General features: G+C 39.3%; 1 protein-coding gene across 1 annotated transcript in view; it reads left to right on the forward strand.

Annotated features, from left to right (window-relative positions):
• The window catches only part of mtor (mechanistic target of rapamycin kinase), a 172724-nt gene that overhangs the window by 126785 nt on the left and 29952 nt on the right, over positions 1-15987 (forward strand). The window contains exons 37-44 of the mRNA XM_041798734.1: positions 2973-3088; positions 9037-9154; positions 9727-9924; positions 11911-12011; positions 12193-12289; positions 12582-12680; positions 12799-12921; positions 15738-15920. Of these exons, the coding sequence (XP_041654668.1) occupies positions 2973-3088; positions 9037-9154; positions 9727-9924; positions 11911-12011; positions 12193-12289; positions 12582-12680; positions 12799-12921; positions 15738-15920 (1035 nt within the window). The remainder of the gene's footprint in view (positions 1-2972; positions 3089-9036; positions 9155-9726; positions 9925-11910; positions 12012-12192; positions 12290-12581; positions 12681-12798; positions 12922-15737; positions 15921-15987) is intronic.

The raw sequence follows: 15987 nt of genomic DNA on the forward strand, positions 1-15987 counted from the left end.
ATAACTCAGTTTTTAGTAAATCCTCAAAGGTTTGGATATCCCCCTATAAAGAGTCTGAGTTCATCAGTGAAACAAACCCAACAGTTAAATTTAGATTTATGCTTTCTTATTAATCCATCACACCCTTGGTGACTGTGGATGAAGTAAGCCCCAGTTAAAAGGTTACTAATAAATGTTCGTATTTATTCATAAACATTTGTACTTTATGTGTTGAGCATCCAACACAACACGGCCTGCCAAACTTCCAGCAATGTTGGCCTGACATTTTTATACCGTGTGGTTCAAATTACATGTCAACAGAGCAGCGTGGGATCTGCTCTGTGCCATTTGTCCACCACTCACACATACACACTAATTCAAAAACAATATATATGCCCCCAGGCTCACATAAACAGAGCCACATTTATTGCCAGGTGTTGACTAGTGTTTGCAGGTCTCATTAGGGGAATTAGGTAAGTGTGAGTGAAAGCTTTGCTGTTGCTAGGGCCAGCTGCAGTGCTCACTGGTCATATCAGAATATGAAAGCACACAGATCAGCTTGGTATTTCACTTACTGAGCTAAAGCTATGCAGTTATGAGTCCTCACTTGGGGATCATTAATTTATAGGTAAGTCAGAGATTCAGAGTCGTAGCCTGTCTGCTTCATGACGCCGTCATCAAACAGTGTTACCATAACAGCAGTTTTTCAACTATTCGCCCTCTTGTGAATTCAAAAACACTGATATAAACAATGAAGAATTTCTTTTGTTTCTCTACACAAGACCAGATTGTTGGCTTATAAGAAGCTGCAAGTTGACAATCAAATTTGGTAGGTAGTTTAACTAAAGCTGTGCAGAAGGCACTGGTAGCATTGTTTTAACTTGTGAAATATTTAAGCACAACATGGGGTATGTAATACCTGAAAAATATCCTTTTTTTTTTTTTTTTTTTTTTTTTTTTTTTTTAAATAAAGAGCATCAGTACAGATGCCAGTACCAATGTTTGAAATAACAGTTAGCCAATGGCGTAAACCAATGCAGTGCTATTTTTTTTACTTCCTGAGAAATAATACTCTTATAATAGAACATTTTCTCTCATGTCTGACCATAAAAACAGGTCTGAGTTTTTCCATCATCTTATGCCTAATAATAAATCTCTGTATGAAGCAGCTGTTAGTGTGCCAAATGCCAGCACTACGTTGATATGAAACAACGATAAACATTGGCTACTGACATCATTTCATGCCCACATTATTTGCTGATGGTTGATGTTTGTTTAACCCCTGAGAAGTTCAAAAACTGTCAGTCAAAAATGCTATACCCAAATACCCAAATTAAATTGAATGCTTTTTTTGAGCCATCTGGAGTATAAGCACAAACATGGCATTTTAAGAAAGTTAACACTGAAGTTTCTTCTCTGTCAGACTGCTACTGGTACTGAGTAATACAGCAAAAACCAAAATAATTTTCTCCCCTTTGAAGGCCCGTAGATGACTGTAGCCGGGAGTTATTAGCTGAAAAAGTCAACTGGACCAAAGCATGAAGCCTTAGTTGGTTTGGGTCCAAAGGTGATAACAATAGAACAGAAAAAGAAGATTTTACACCACTTCTTTCTGTGGAAAAGTTCAGGTGTTTTAAGACTTGAAACTCAAAGAAAGTCAAAGGTATTGTTACAGCCAATACAATGGACTATTGAGTACAACAATGGCAAATCTGAAATTATACAAAGCCAGTCCATGGATCTTTATGGATGTAACCCGGCTTTTGGACAAAGCTGACTGGATTTAGATTATGTTGACTCTATAGTGCTGCAGAACTGTTTTTGTTGGAATATTATTATGACCCTTGAATTTGTAAGGGTTTATTTATTAATCTATTTATTTTTTTAAAAGGCAGATAATAGCTGATTCTTAAATTATACTGATGCATCTCTAACTTTTCTATGAAATATCATTTAATTTTTAAGCCCAATCACTTGTAGTTTAAAAAACGTGCATATTTCAGTATACAGCGTTCTGCATTTTTTGCAAGTAAATTTGTAAAAAAATATTTCTAATAATTGCTATCTGTTGAAACGATATTAAATGTGACATAATATTGCCTTTTCCCACCTGTAAACATAGTCCGCTGTGCTCTCATGAAAGTCTGACATGCTTTGATCAAATTATAATCTGGATGAAGCACCAAAGGGGTTTTTGACCCTGTATGAAACAAATAGTCTGTTTTGGTGTCGGTCTCTTGAAAAGTAAATGGCCCATCAGTGTCTTTGTGCCTCCATGGCAACCTGTCAGCATTGTAGAGAAAGATAAAGCACTTTCTCCTTTCAAAGCAGGCTTCAGTTGTTAACCCTGCCGCATGAATGAAACAGCACAACTTTAACTTTGATGCAGACCAAAAGTTAACGTCACTTGCGCGACCACATGAATGAAACATGTTTGTGTGCAGGCCACCTGGTAACTTCCAAAGAAACACGAAACATACTGGTATTCCAAAATATTTACACTTCCTTCATCAGCACATTTGCCATGGACAGTTGTTTACTGACCCGTCGTTTCGTAGGAATTTGGCAGTCACTTCTGAAGCAGTCGAGCGTAAAATAGTTGAAACACACAAGTTTTTCCCAACTATGAGTGGGACGTTTCCATTCAAAATGTCAAAATGTTTTCCCATTCAAAAGCCGGCCACTTCACTCCTGGGTCCTCTGTGGCTGGAGTATGATACATAGACACAATGTGACATCACAAAGAAAGGCAGATTGTGAACAGACCATCAGATTTTGTTTTTTCATGCATAGTTAGGTTGGCTTATTTCAAATTTTAGAAAGGGTGATAAATGTTCCAGATACTCAAATACATATGCAAAAATACTGAAGAAGGTGATTTCTCTTATTATGTCCACTCTAATCCCAGTTCATCATGTTGCAGGATCTATTTTTAATCCTTTAAAGTGAACACAGAGCTTAACCTACCGTTGTTTTTTGTTGTTTCTCCACAGATTGATGCTTTCCAGCACATGCAGCACTTTGTTCAGGGGATGCAGCAGCAGGCCCAGCATGCCATCGCAGCAGAGGACCAGCAACATAAACTGGAGCTCCACAAACTGATGGCCAGGTCTGTTTACTGATTCAAGTTCTGTATCTGTATAAAAGTATGAAAAGAGGTATTTTCTGTTACAGTCATCCTGTAATTATACTGTGTATTACTAAAAAGACTGATCAGGAGAGCCTGCACATCCTTACTGTTAGACAACACATCTGAAAGGGGATAATAAAGTGTCATAAAGTTTTGGGAAAGCTCCCATACAAAGCATTTGAGAAGGACAGGACTTTCACATTCTCTGAGGAAAAAAGTATTGTAACATTCATGACAGGCCTATCAGAGTGACACGACGAAATGAGCTAGTGGACATGTGTTGCTCTGTAGCTAAATTCAGCTATACAGGATAGCCCTGCCCTAGTATTTAAACAGCAGAGCTTTTTACTGGCTAAAATTCATGCTGACACCAAACAGGAGACATGTGAAAGCAAATAAAACTGGTCGAAGTGGGATTTAATTGCTGCTTTTCTACAGCTACATCCAAGCTAATGGCTACTGGCTTACAGTACAACTCAACTCTCTCAAAATGTTTGCAAACTCACGCCAAAGCAGGTCATCAGAAGAGCAAAAACATCTCTTCTGTCATGAAAACCTTTCAGTGTGGCTCTGCTCTTGATTTAGAGAAGAATGTGGCCCAGCTCTAAAAAACCCTCCATTATACTAAAGTTACATCCAACCTAAAGCTACTAAAGGTAATACCAGCAGCCACACTACCCCCCAAAACGATCCCATACTCATGCTTAAGCGAAAACATCTTTTCCATCTTAAAAGCTTTCAGTGATGTTCTTTGCTCTTTATTTCATAAAGAAATGTGGTCCAGTTCTGATAAAACTGCTTCTATATTAAGCTTCATCCAAGCTAACCGCTTCATTGGTGGCAGCCATTTCTATCGGCCCACAGTACAAAAAAAACTTCGCCTGTGGGTACCACCCTGTTATCCTCAAATGATGCAGTTTTCGGTTCAGCACAAACAATGTGGTTTGGAGCTTTTCAAGCTGGATTTGCCTGATGACAGACATGGCATTTGGCCGAGCCATCTGCTGTCAAGGTTAAAGTAAATCAGGAAAGCTATGGAGAATACACGACTTCAAATGTTTTTTTTAGATTGTGGACTATGTATAACACCTAAAACTTCAACCATGAACTTTTATTGGATTACAAGTCAGCAACATGTTAAAAATTCTATTAAAGATGGAGAAGGCAATGGCCTTGTGGTCAGGTATGCCCCATACACACAGGCAGCCCAGGTTCAAGTAGGGCCAGTGGCTCCTTTGCCATTATCCACTCTCTTGTTCCTTTTTCCTCCCCTATCCCCTGACCTCCTCTATAAATAAAGGCAATAAAAGCCCGAAAATTAGTCTGAAAAAAGAGAAGGATGAAAGGAGCAAAACTTAAGTGCTGAAAGTAAAATACTGTATTGGGTTTTCTTTTTCATGTAGCGATTATTTGGGCTCTGAATTCATTACTCAGTACAAGCAATGGAGGGATTTGGCTCCCGTGAGACAAACCACTAAGTTCTTAAAAGAAATCAGCCAAACAGATTGTCAGTATGCCATTACGCTTTATGATGTGGATTGATACTATCAGCTGTGTCATACTTAGAATAAATCCAGCACAATGGAGAAACTCAAAGCAGCATGCTAAAATAAGGAAAAAGTAACCTCATGTGCCTCTGTGCCTCATGCTGTGAACGCACAAGGTCATGTACAGTGCGTTCTGCTTCTTTTCCATGAGCATGACCAAAGTCTGGCACAGCACCTTTTTCCTTGTCCCTCGGCGCCCTGTTTTCGTTTTTAGCGCTGGCCAGATTCTTTGATGTCTCACCTCAAACTTCGCACTAAAGTGGCCCCTTGTGACAATTTGTCCCGAACAGCTCCTTATCACAAACCTGACACTGTGAAGTGGTTTGTAACCACACACCTCTCCCACTGGGTGTTGTGCTCTCCATCTGACAGCCGTGGCACGGCTCTGGCACTTTTCCACTATCATCACTTTAACTGACTGTAGGAAAAGATGCAGTATGCTGTCTGTTTTAAACAGTTGTCACGACAACATCCATTTTTGAAAGTTCTGACATTTTAATAACTATCATGTGTTTTCAGGCAATGATTAAGGTGATTAGAAAATGGAAAGTTTCCCAATAATTGCCTGGAGTGACTTCAAGGTCTTACAGAGAGTCTTTGCATCATCCTGTCATTTAATGGAAACCTTTGAGTAGGATACCTAAGGTACCTTCTTTGACTTGTTAGCTGATGCCAGAAATTTGAGAGAATGAGAACATTTAAGGCAACGTAGCAGTAATACAGGGTTGTAAATTAGCACCTGTCTAATGTGGGTGCTTTTGTGCAGCTTAAGGGGAATTCACTCAACCTACCACGCAGAGTGGCAAGTAAATAACAGCAACTTAACAAAGAGCAAGGTGTCCACCCTGCCCTGATCCTCCTGTTGGAGCTGGTGTCAATGTTAAAAATGACAGACTATGTGTTGAATTGGCTTGTATCGGTGTCTCTTAAACCCAGTGTAGTATGGATTTTCACATCCATTACAACAGGTATAACAGCTGAAAGTGTGTCTAAATCAGTGTCTGTCTTGTCAAAGATGATCAAAAGAAGCAGGTTGGGGCTGTGATTGGGTCAAAGGAGCAGCTGTAAAATTTGGACCTCCCGACAGCATGATTAGAAATCACTGCAACTTGTAGCGCTGCTTTAGCCAAGTTAGTTTGAGGATAAACATCCTTTATTTCTGACAAGTTCTTCTCAAAAAAAGCTTCTATTATGATTACATCCATGCCAGGAAATGGGTGTTTTCAGCAGCAACATCATGCGATTCAGAATTCTGCAAATACATAGAAGAGAATCACAAAATGATACACACACTTCCTAGCGAAAACATATTGATCTTTTGCATCAGAACGCATGTATTGTGCTTCCCCTAGCCTCGCCCCAACCTGGGTAGCAAAAAGGGCATGTTTTGCAGTGGATGTTAGTGCTAAATCAGTTGATTTAGCATTAGAGTGGTTGCAGCAGAGACTCTAACTGGCTTCAAAATGATAAACTAAACTTGAATATGTTACACATCATTGCCTGATGCAGCTGGTTAGAATAAAGTGGCCTGGGAAAAAAAACAAATGGATTAGATGGTAGATTTTTGAATCTACCCACTGCATTAATAACTAGGCCAAGAACGTTAATTTCCAACCATGCTGCAGTATATTGTGTTGGTAAAACAATTCAAAACAAGCAGGAAGCGTGACTCAGGAGCAGAGAGGTATGATCATTGCACAGTAAATCATACAGCAGTGTCATCTTGCTTCATCTACAGACACACACCAGTCATTTTACATCCTCCCATTTCATAAATCATACATAAAAACCACAAGAGTGACAACAGAAAGACAGGGCTTTGTTCATTTTTGCATCTTCCCAGAAGTGGCTGCCTAAAGGAATGCATGTCAGGGAAAACACCTGTAAAATGTAAGTCAGGACGGGTTCTCTCCAGACGTGCTGACACACTTTCTTGAATACAGGTCGACTGCAAGGTATGGAGCACACCTGGACTGCACAGTCAGGCACTCACGTCCACACAATCACATGGATGCCTCCACTCTCTCCCAAAAGAACCCAGAGTAGTTTTACAGCTACTTAAAGGGAGATCTATAACCCTGGCGTCTCCTGTGGAAATAAACATGTTGTTCTAACGTCCCTGAACACCTCATCCTCCGCCTGCTTCTTTCCTTTCAGTCCTACCTGTTAACAGTTTACAGAAACCCTTTGGCATGGCTGAACTTGAACTGTACGCACGCATGGAAAAGCACTCAGAGGACATGACATAACTCTGAAAAACAATTTATTGGAAATGCTTTGCAAACAGTATTCAGACTGCTGATACATGGGTTGACAATGCGGCACTTGCCAGTCACTCACTTATATGTGAATTATATGTCTTGGCCTAGCAAAACACAACTACCTCAACCATCTTCTGTCTCCATCTGTGTTTATGAGGGAGACAGATACAGCTAAGTCTTCCTCAGGGATGCCATGGAGCTCACAGTCAGGCTACAACTTGCTGATTTAATGCCAGAACTTCTTAGCAGATAAATGCCAAAAGCAGTGGTACTTTTAATAAATGTCTGTGTGCTTTTCAAGTCTTCTGTGATTATCTCACGTCTTATAAAAAAGACTACCCCTGGGTGTACTGAGTGCCACTGCCAGCTCCTTTGTAAGCAGTGACAACATAAGCCTGGTTATAAACTCATGATAAGGTGCCTGTGTTTCCCTCTCTTATGTTGTCATTTAGTCTTTTAAATCATTGAATTACTGCAGAGCTTGTATTACAACATCATCATCTGACATCACTGTCTTTTATAGCCTCGAAATAGTTCTAAGATGGATTTTCTGTTGCTTCAAAAAGCTCTAAGTGTTTTTAACTTTAAAAGAATAAACTGAAAGAATAATCATAGACGCTTTACTGGCTAAGAGCCAGCCCATTATTAATATGCAGTTATATAAGCAGAAGACATACTTTTTTATGAAAGAATTTTCGATTTTCACACATTGTTTTTCAGTCATGCTGAATATACATGGCCCAGAAATAAGCACAACATGCATGAACACAATCCTATTGACATGCCCTAAAGCCGAGGTCAGGTTGCATTAAGTTTTTGCCTGTTATGAGGGTCTATATGCTAGATTAGGGGATCTCAGAGTCATAAATTGGTTCCATGACTTGACTGACATGACTTGACTGACATGACAGACTACATGGATTTATGCGATCAGCAATTGCAACATCAGAAGGAAGAGGGCTGGGCTAGACGACACTGGGAAAGAAGAATGTAAAAAACAATACACACTGTATTCACTGTACTATTCGTTTTTTTTATTTTTGTATAGCCAAATTGTTATGGTACATGACATACTAGCTTAGTGCTAACACAAAAGGAATGGTTTGCCAGAGTAATTTTTCTTGCCTTTATTTCTCTTATTTCACTGTTGTGGTAGTCCCTCAACAATACATCATAAAGTCAGGGATGTTGTTGCCAGAACTTTCCTCTCCCTCATTGTTGCAGAGGTGATGGTTATAGAGCAGTAGAGAGTTTGTACAACAAATATGGCAGCACCAGGGAGAGGGCATTCGAAATGCACGCAGGGCATGAATGAGATGGACATGACTCATTGGGTTTGCAAGGAGTGCCACATGAAAATAAAATATTGCAGAAATAAAACAACCATGGGGGCAAGTCTAATGCTGAACAGATGGTTAAATGGTATAGATAGCATATTATTGCTATTTATAGTACCACAATAGTCAGTGTATTGCAAAATGTTTCAAATTGCCATAATATCTAATCGTGTCCTCAGTACTGTGATAATATTGTATCGTGGAGCCACTAGTGATTCCCACCCCTATTTCTAGCTTAAGTTTCTTTCTTAAATAAGCATGCTGTATCTTGTACATTCAATAAATGTTTAAATAATTATATAAAACATCTTTGTTTGATAATCATTTGTTTTTGAAGTCTTTAACTGTTAAACGGTGGGGCCTCAAAGTTTAGTTTTTCTCACAGCTAGCTCGAAGCTTGAAGAAACCCATTTCTTATTCAGAATGGTTAAAAAAAGAAGACATTTTTAAACTGCCAAAAACAGAAAAAAAGGAGAAAGAATTAACCAAAGAAAAGAACCTATACTATAACCTATACAACTTTGCCTTACCAAAACTCCTCTTTGACATTCACATTGATGTCAAGGCGGTTTTGTCTTGATCTGGCAAGATCAATGGGGAACTGATAGCATGATGCTTCGTTGTAAATTTAGGACTAATTTTTTATACAAAAGCTACTAGTATATTGCAAAAATAACTGATCAAAGAAGCTTAAAACTAATAAGTACACTATTGAATATGCAAGTGATATAGAAATATTCTCCAATTCCTTTGTTTTTTTTGTATCTGTTTCTTCCATTCAGATGTTTCTTGAAGCTTGGGGAGTGGCAGCTCAGTCTGCAGGGCATCAACGAGAGCACCATCCCCAAAGTCCTGCAGTATTACAGCCATTCTACAGAGCATGACCGCAACTGGTACAAGGTCAGTTTGTCCCTCTCAACTCTAACCTCTCACTTCTGACTTCTCTCTGGCCTTAGTAAAATCCCAGCTGTGTCTGCAGGAGATTCCCATGACGCTGATATTTCACTGTGAACGACTCTATAAAGACTGTTTGGTATTGCCCTTTAGCCAAACATCTCATAAAATGTTGTTTGTTTAGTCGTTCCTTTCCCCCCTCTTTTCACGGTTTATTTATTTTGCTCATTAGATTGTTTTTACTTGTAGTGCCTCTTGTGAGGCATCAAAGTTACAAACTGATGGCAGAGCCGAGAGGATACGCTGCAGGATAAAAAGATGTCACTTTCCTCACAACCTCTTTCCCCAGTCATCTTCAACAACTCCCTTAAGCTCTCACCCTTAAATAGCTGGTTGTTGAACACAGCTTACATCAAACGCTTGCATTTAGTTAAGAAAAGCGCTGCAGTCGACTGGTATGCTCAGTGACTGAGCCTCAGTAAAAGGGTGGAGTAAAACCATCAAATAACATGAAAGCCAATTGCAGTTAGCACTTCTCAAAGATCCATTTTAACTCAGTTTGTTCCATCTGTCTACAGGCGTGGCATGCCTGGGCGGTGATGAATTTTGAGGCAGTGCTGCACTACAAACACCAGAACCAAGGACGGGATGAGAAGAAAAAGCTGCGACATGCAAGCGGCGCCAGCGCTAATAGTGAAGCCAGCAACAGTGACAGTGAAGTGGACAGCAATGACCACAGTCCTGTGCCCTCACCAGGCCAGAAAAAGGTCAATGAGGTGAGAGTCCAAGTCAGTTAGGAGGAGTTTAAACCCATTTTCATTAGTCATTGAACTCATTTACATAGTTTCTAGTTGTCTGACAACTCAAAGCACTTTTTACCCATTCACTCTACATTCACACACTGATGCCCACTCTGCTATATAGAGCATTCACCAGTATAAACTAACAATATTCAAATGCATCCATACACACTTACACAGCAGGAATGCAGCAGTTTGATTTGTTTTATTTGAAACTACTTAGTTTTGTGATGACAATGTGAAAAATCACAAATCATCCAATCCAGTCCACTTTATTTATACAGCACATTTGAAAAACATTCAAGTTTATCAAAGTGCTGCACAGTGAAAACACAGAAATTGATCACAAACACTGCAGAAGTGAAAAAAATTTAGAGGAAAGAAATAAAAACAGGCAAGAACATCATAAAACCTTTAAAATGAGATAAAAACAAATAAAAGCCATACAAACACAGGGATTAGGGCCATAAAAGACATTAAAAGGACAGACATCACACAACTATCATGCTGAATTAAAAGCCAAAGAATAAAAATGAGTTTTAGGACATGATTTAAAGAAATATAAAAGAAATAATGTTCTTTTTTGGTTAATAATCAATCATTTTGCATTTTGAACTGAATTTCCTCCACAAGTTGTTGCATGAATATGCATCCGACTTCAGAGAGTTCACTTTCAGATGCTGAAATTTTTCCTGCCGGAAATAATAAAATTTTGGCATTTAGGGCCTCACCGAATTTCTTTGTCCTTTAGCATTTGACATTTCATAAACAGTACATTAAATCAGAAAATTCAGCCCTGGCCCTGTGTACCCAGAAATCTCAAATGCCTTTAATTTTTGACTGTTTGCTGCACAACAAAAAGTGGTTTTATTTTTTCTCAGTTCAAGATTAAAAAAGGTCTTAAATTATCTTAAATTTGACTTTCAAAACTGTATAGGAATCTTGGTGTTATTCTTTTTATATCATGTTTTGTAGGGGTCAACTGATTTTTGGACCAGCCAGTTATCAAAGTTGATGTCTGATATTAGCTTTACACATAGCTAACAAGGCTAATTAATCAATAAAGGATCCTACTTTCTACTCTAAATTTGTCCTCATTCTCCAAGGTCTCACCAAATGTCCTGCCCATAAGACTATGTAACTGGATAGACCTTAACAAGTACTAGCCAGTCAACACTGAGGCATGGGTGCCACTGGCAGCATGAGCGTATGGCATCATTTCTTGTTTTCCTGCCTCTACTGTGCCATTTCTTGTGTCGCTAGTTCTAGCTGAATAATTAAATCTCTTTCTTATGGTTATGCGGTTTTACTTTTGTCATGTAAGGAACATTTTGTATCGGGTCCAAATATTAGTTATCTGTCTTATAATTGGTATCGGCCCAGGTAAAACAATATTGGTCGACCTCTAATGTTTTGCCTCCTCAAATCGCCCACGTATTAATCCATCCGACAGGGTTAGCGTCACTAATTGCAATGAGGTGCAAGTACAAATGACCATCATTAAAGGATTTCTGGAGCTGTCCCCCTAAAAAAACTTGCATATTTGAAAGCAGCTGTACTCTTTCTGCAACCCAAGTCAAGCCATTGTAGACATATTAGTTAAAATTCTGACATGTATGTATGCTCTATGCACCTGTATGCAGTGTTTCAGTGTAATAAGGGATATACCTTATTCATTGAGTTAATGTGAGGGCTTATTTAATCAGATACCAGCAACAAATTCTAAAGCTTCTAGCTGATTTCAGATTCCAAAGTACTCTAGTGCATGCCTTCCCCTATCAGTACTGTTCACCTGTTACTTTTTGTACCTTTGAAGTCCTTTGTAAGGACAGAATTAAGGCTTTTAGATACTAAAGTATTTTGACTTCCCAGAAACACTCCTTCAGTACAGTGCGTCCTGCTTTAAAGGCTTTTTTTTTATCATGCCTGATACATCTTTTACTCTTGTCTATCTTTCCAAAGGACCTCTCAAAAACGTTGCTCCTGTACACAGTTCCTGCTGTTCAAGGTTTCTTCCGCTCCATTTCTCTGTCGAGAGGAAATAACCTGCAAGATACACTCAGGTAAGTTATTGATACACTGGCTGTGCAGTCTAAGTAAGCACATGCACCCATATTCATGAACTCTCTACAAGGAAGGTGGGGATACGAGGACATCTAGTGGTCAATGGAGAATGTAATTATTTAAATCAGATAAGAAAATGCTCTGATTTTATTCATATCCTTATTTTTTTGTACTTTTCAGGGTTCTGACTCTGTGGTTTGACTACGGCCATTGGCCAGAAGTAAATGAAGCTTTAGTGGAAGGCATCAAGACGATTCAAATAGACACCTGGCTGCAGGTAATATGCATACATTAATACACATTTAAAGGTAAAAATAATAGATAGATAAGCTGTGTGGAGGATTTATATCAGATGAATAATTCAATTAATCAGTTAATTAGATGCATCTCTTGGAAACTGTGAGGATTTAGGCTCAGAGATGTCCTTAAAATTAGATTCAAAAGAACTGTAATGCATTTTTATTCTTATTGCAGTTCCCTTTATATTGAAGTTTTTTTGAGGTATATATATCCACAGTTGAATTTAATTGAATGTGTTTTTTTATTCTGTTATTTCTCTGCCTGTCCAGGTGATCCCTCAGCTCATAGCTCGAATTGACACTCCTCGAGCTCTGGTGGGTCGCCTCATCCACCAGCTGCTGACAGACATTGGACGGTATCACCCTCAAGTAAGTCTGCTGTCATTTCTGCTGATGTTGTTTCGCTATAAAACTCAAAACCAGTTACACATTTCTCCTAGAAACTTGAAGCAGCTCTGTCAGTGATTGGGGATTTTCTCTCCTCCAGGCTCTGATCTACCCGCTGACTGTGGCCTCCAAATCCACCACCACTGCCCGCCACAACGCTGCTAACAAGATCCTGAAGAACATGTGTGAACACTGCAACACTCTCGTTCAGCAGGCCATCATGGTATTTAAACCTTTATATTCATCAGCACTCAGTGGATACTGTATTTAACTACTACTTTGTTAAGGGATCAAATATCAAAAACTCTGATATATTATGTGCCCCTTTCTTCATGCACACCTTCCATACACAGCAACATTGGTTTAATTCAGTGCTTCCCAACATTTTTTCCATTGGGCCTCTTTGGTGTTTAAGAAAAGCTTAGCCTCCCACACAGAAAGTGATGCACTGCTTTCAAAATTAGCATAAATGTTATTCTTTATAGTCTTTAACAAATAAAATCCAAGACCCCAGGCTGAAAACTAACACTTTAGAAGGACATGAGACACTGAAAAGTTTGTGCCTGCTCTGTGCTCTGTGATAGAAATTTATCATTATTTTTCTAAACTTTATCAGAGATGCCTTATGTGCTTCTAAGTAGCCTAAAAACAATGATATTACACATCCATGCAGTTTGAGCCATTATCCCTCACTCTGTGTAGTGCAGGGGTCAACAAATGGCGGACCCCGGTCTGGGTCCGGACCTAGACGCCATCTGATGCGGACCTACAATTATTGGAAAGACAAGCTGAGACAAGGAGTCTAGGGCCCTATTGCTTCCGCGTTAAAAGAATTGCGGAATTGGCCAAGAAAAAAGGAATCTACCATTTAACGTGGACATCGCGAAAATTTGAATGAATTTGACTGAAATGCTGGGGTTTTTTTTAAGAGGAATGTATATCTGAGGAATATGTTCCTGGGGGTACACTAAAGCGTGGCACAACTTGTGCCTCACATAACAAACACGCACCCCAACCCCTCCTAGACAATAACAGCAAAGCATGTCAAAGCAGCTGCATGGAACACTGGCAAACATTAGCTCAACACGGAACAGTACAGGACGACATAGTGTTGAACCTTCAAGAAAACTCATCCGTGCTATGAGTTATTTTACCTCACCACATCTGAGAGTCACGGAGAGACTCTGCGTGAGGCACAGACACACCTCTCACCTACTCACCCCTCCAGGGCTTCAAACTCGAGTTGGATGGACTCAAAGTCCCGCAGTCTAAATGATGTTCCATTCGAGTATCAATTAGCTTAATAATTCCTCCTGTAGATACTGTAGTTCCCTTTGGGAACTACGTGTCTGCAGTAACGCAGTCTAATATGAAGCAGACAGACAGACAGCGAGGATGGAGGGAGGTGAGGAGAGAAAAGTTACAGTCAGTAGTAAAACACGATGCAGCATCAAACTGCTTGGACTGTTACATATTGAGAGAGTAAAGAAAAGTTTAGGTAACAGGTTTACTTTAAACCATTTAACTTTAATGGTACCTTCTTATTAAGTTACTATCACCCTCTGTTTGAGAGAACAGAAGGATTTCTTCATTTACATTAGAAACTTCAGTCAGGATGTGCTTATGGATGTGTCTTATGTTGGAAATATCTGACTGTTACATAGTTATTTTATGTCAGGGTAATCAAAACTGTGGCTCATTGGCCAACTGTGGCCCTTTTTCAATAAACTTAAGGTTGTTTCTATTTAACTGGTGAACATTTTATTCATTTGCATAAACATGACACTCTTTTTTATGGTAAAATTAGTGGAAAGGTTAAAAAAAGGAATTCCAAAATATTAAAACGGAATTTGGCAAAAAATAAAATGTATTTCATAGGGCCCTAAAGGAGAGATTCACAGATGGAGAAACGGGTGAGCTGTAGGCAAAGAACATTTTCATATTTTATCTGCGCAACAAGTCCCTGAAATCGCACACAGATCCGCATATCACACTAACTCAAGTTAGACATTATGATGTTCCAGACCTTTGGTTTAATATACTTTCTCTGACTGGACCTCTTTGAATTTTAATTGATTACCCCTGGTATAGTGACTTGTTTCCTTGGACCTGCATTACTGTCCCCAACTTTACTGTTTTTAAATCCTTTTAATCCATGACCATTCTTTGCTTTCTGTTGTGTTTGTTTCTTCATGGTTGCAGTGTGTGTGTTGATGTGGTGCCGCCCTTTTGGTGACTCAACTCTCCATGGGCAGTGCCTGGACTGGCACCAGACTGGCACAGACAAAATGCAGAAAAGCAGCTTGTAGCAAATGTCTGAGGGTACAGTCCCACTGAATTCGGCAAGCCAACTGAGTGCTGCACCAAGCTCTGTTGGCCTTCTGTCTTTTTATAATTGAGGAATCTTTTCATTAAAAACTAAATTTCTTAGGGTGCAGGTATTTGTTTGTTTTTCATGGATAAATTTCACATATTGACACCATATTGAACAAAAATGGGAAATTCTGAGGTCAGAGGGGCCTACCTTGAGAAACTCTTTTGGGGGTGTATGAGGGCAGAGATTTCCTTACAATTAGGCAGTAAGTGAGGGCAGTGAAATATTGTTAATTTGCATGTTATATCAATTTTCTAGCAATGTACAGCTGGTTGGAAAATGGTGAATTTGCATTTGAGCATGACCTGAGGAGTGAAAGTTTCTTCTACTTTTCTTTTTTATAACATTTGAATGCAGTTTTTGGTCCCATAAAACAGAAAAAAAATGTCAAAGTATTAATATACTCTACATATAAAAAATCTCTGAGAAGAAAATGACTCCTCCAGCTGTTCAGAGCAGGTATCAATACTGGCCGTGCTCCTCTCTGGCATTGAAATTATGTTGTCAGCAGTAAAAGAGATCCCCCTGGTCCCTCGAGGCAGACACATCAGTTGTACTTTATAAACCTTTAAACCTATACCAAAGCCTGATATTTTATACTTCTGAGTTTAAGGACCAATGCCAGAGTACATTTTGACCTTTTCATCTCTGTTTTTGACTTCAAGGTGAGCGAGGAGCTCATCCGAGTGGCCATCTTGTGGCATGAGATGTGGCACGAGGGCCTTGAAGAGGCTTCACGTCTTTACTTCGGTGAGCGCAATGTCAAGGGCATGTTTGCAGTGCTTGAGCCTCTACACGCCATGATGGAGAGAGGACCTCAGACCCTCAAAGAGACCTCTTTTAACCAGGTGGGTTATCTTAGATAAGGATTTGATTTGGAGATGTCTTGTTCTGTCTACAACATGAACTGTAGCT

The sequence above is a fragment of the Cheilinus undulatus genome, linkage group 11, assembly GCF_018320785.1.
Source record: "Cheilinus undulatus linkage group 11, ASM1832078v1, whole genome shotgun sequence".
Classification (NCBI taxonomy): Eukaryota; Metazoa; Chordata; class Actinopteri; order Labriformes; family Labridae; genus Cheilinus; species Cheilinus undulatus.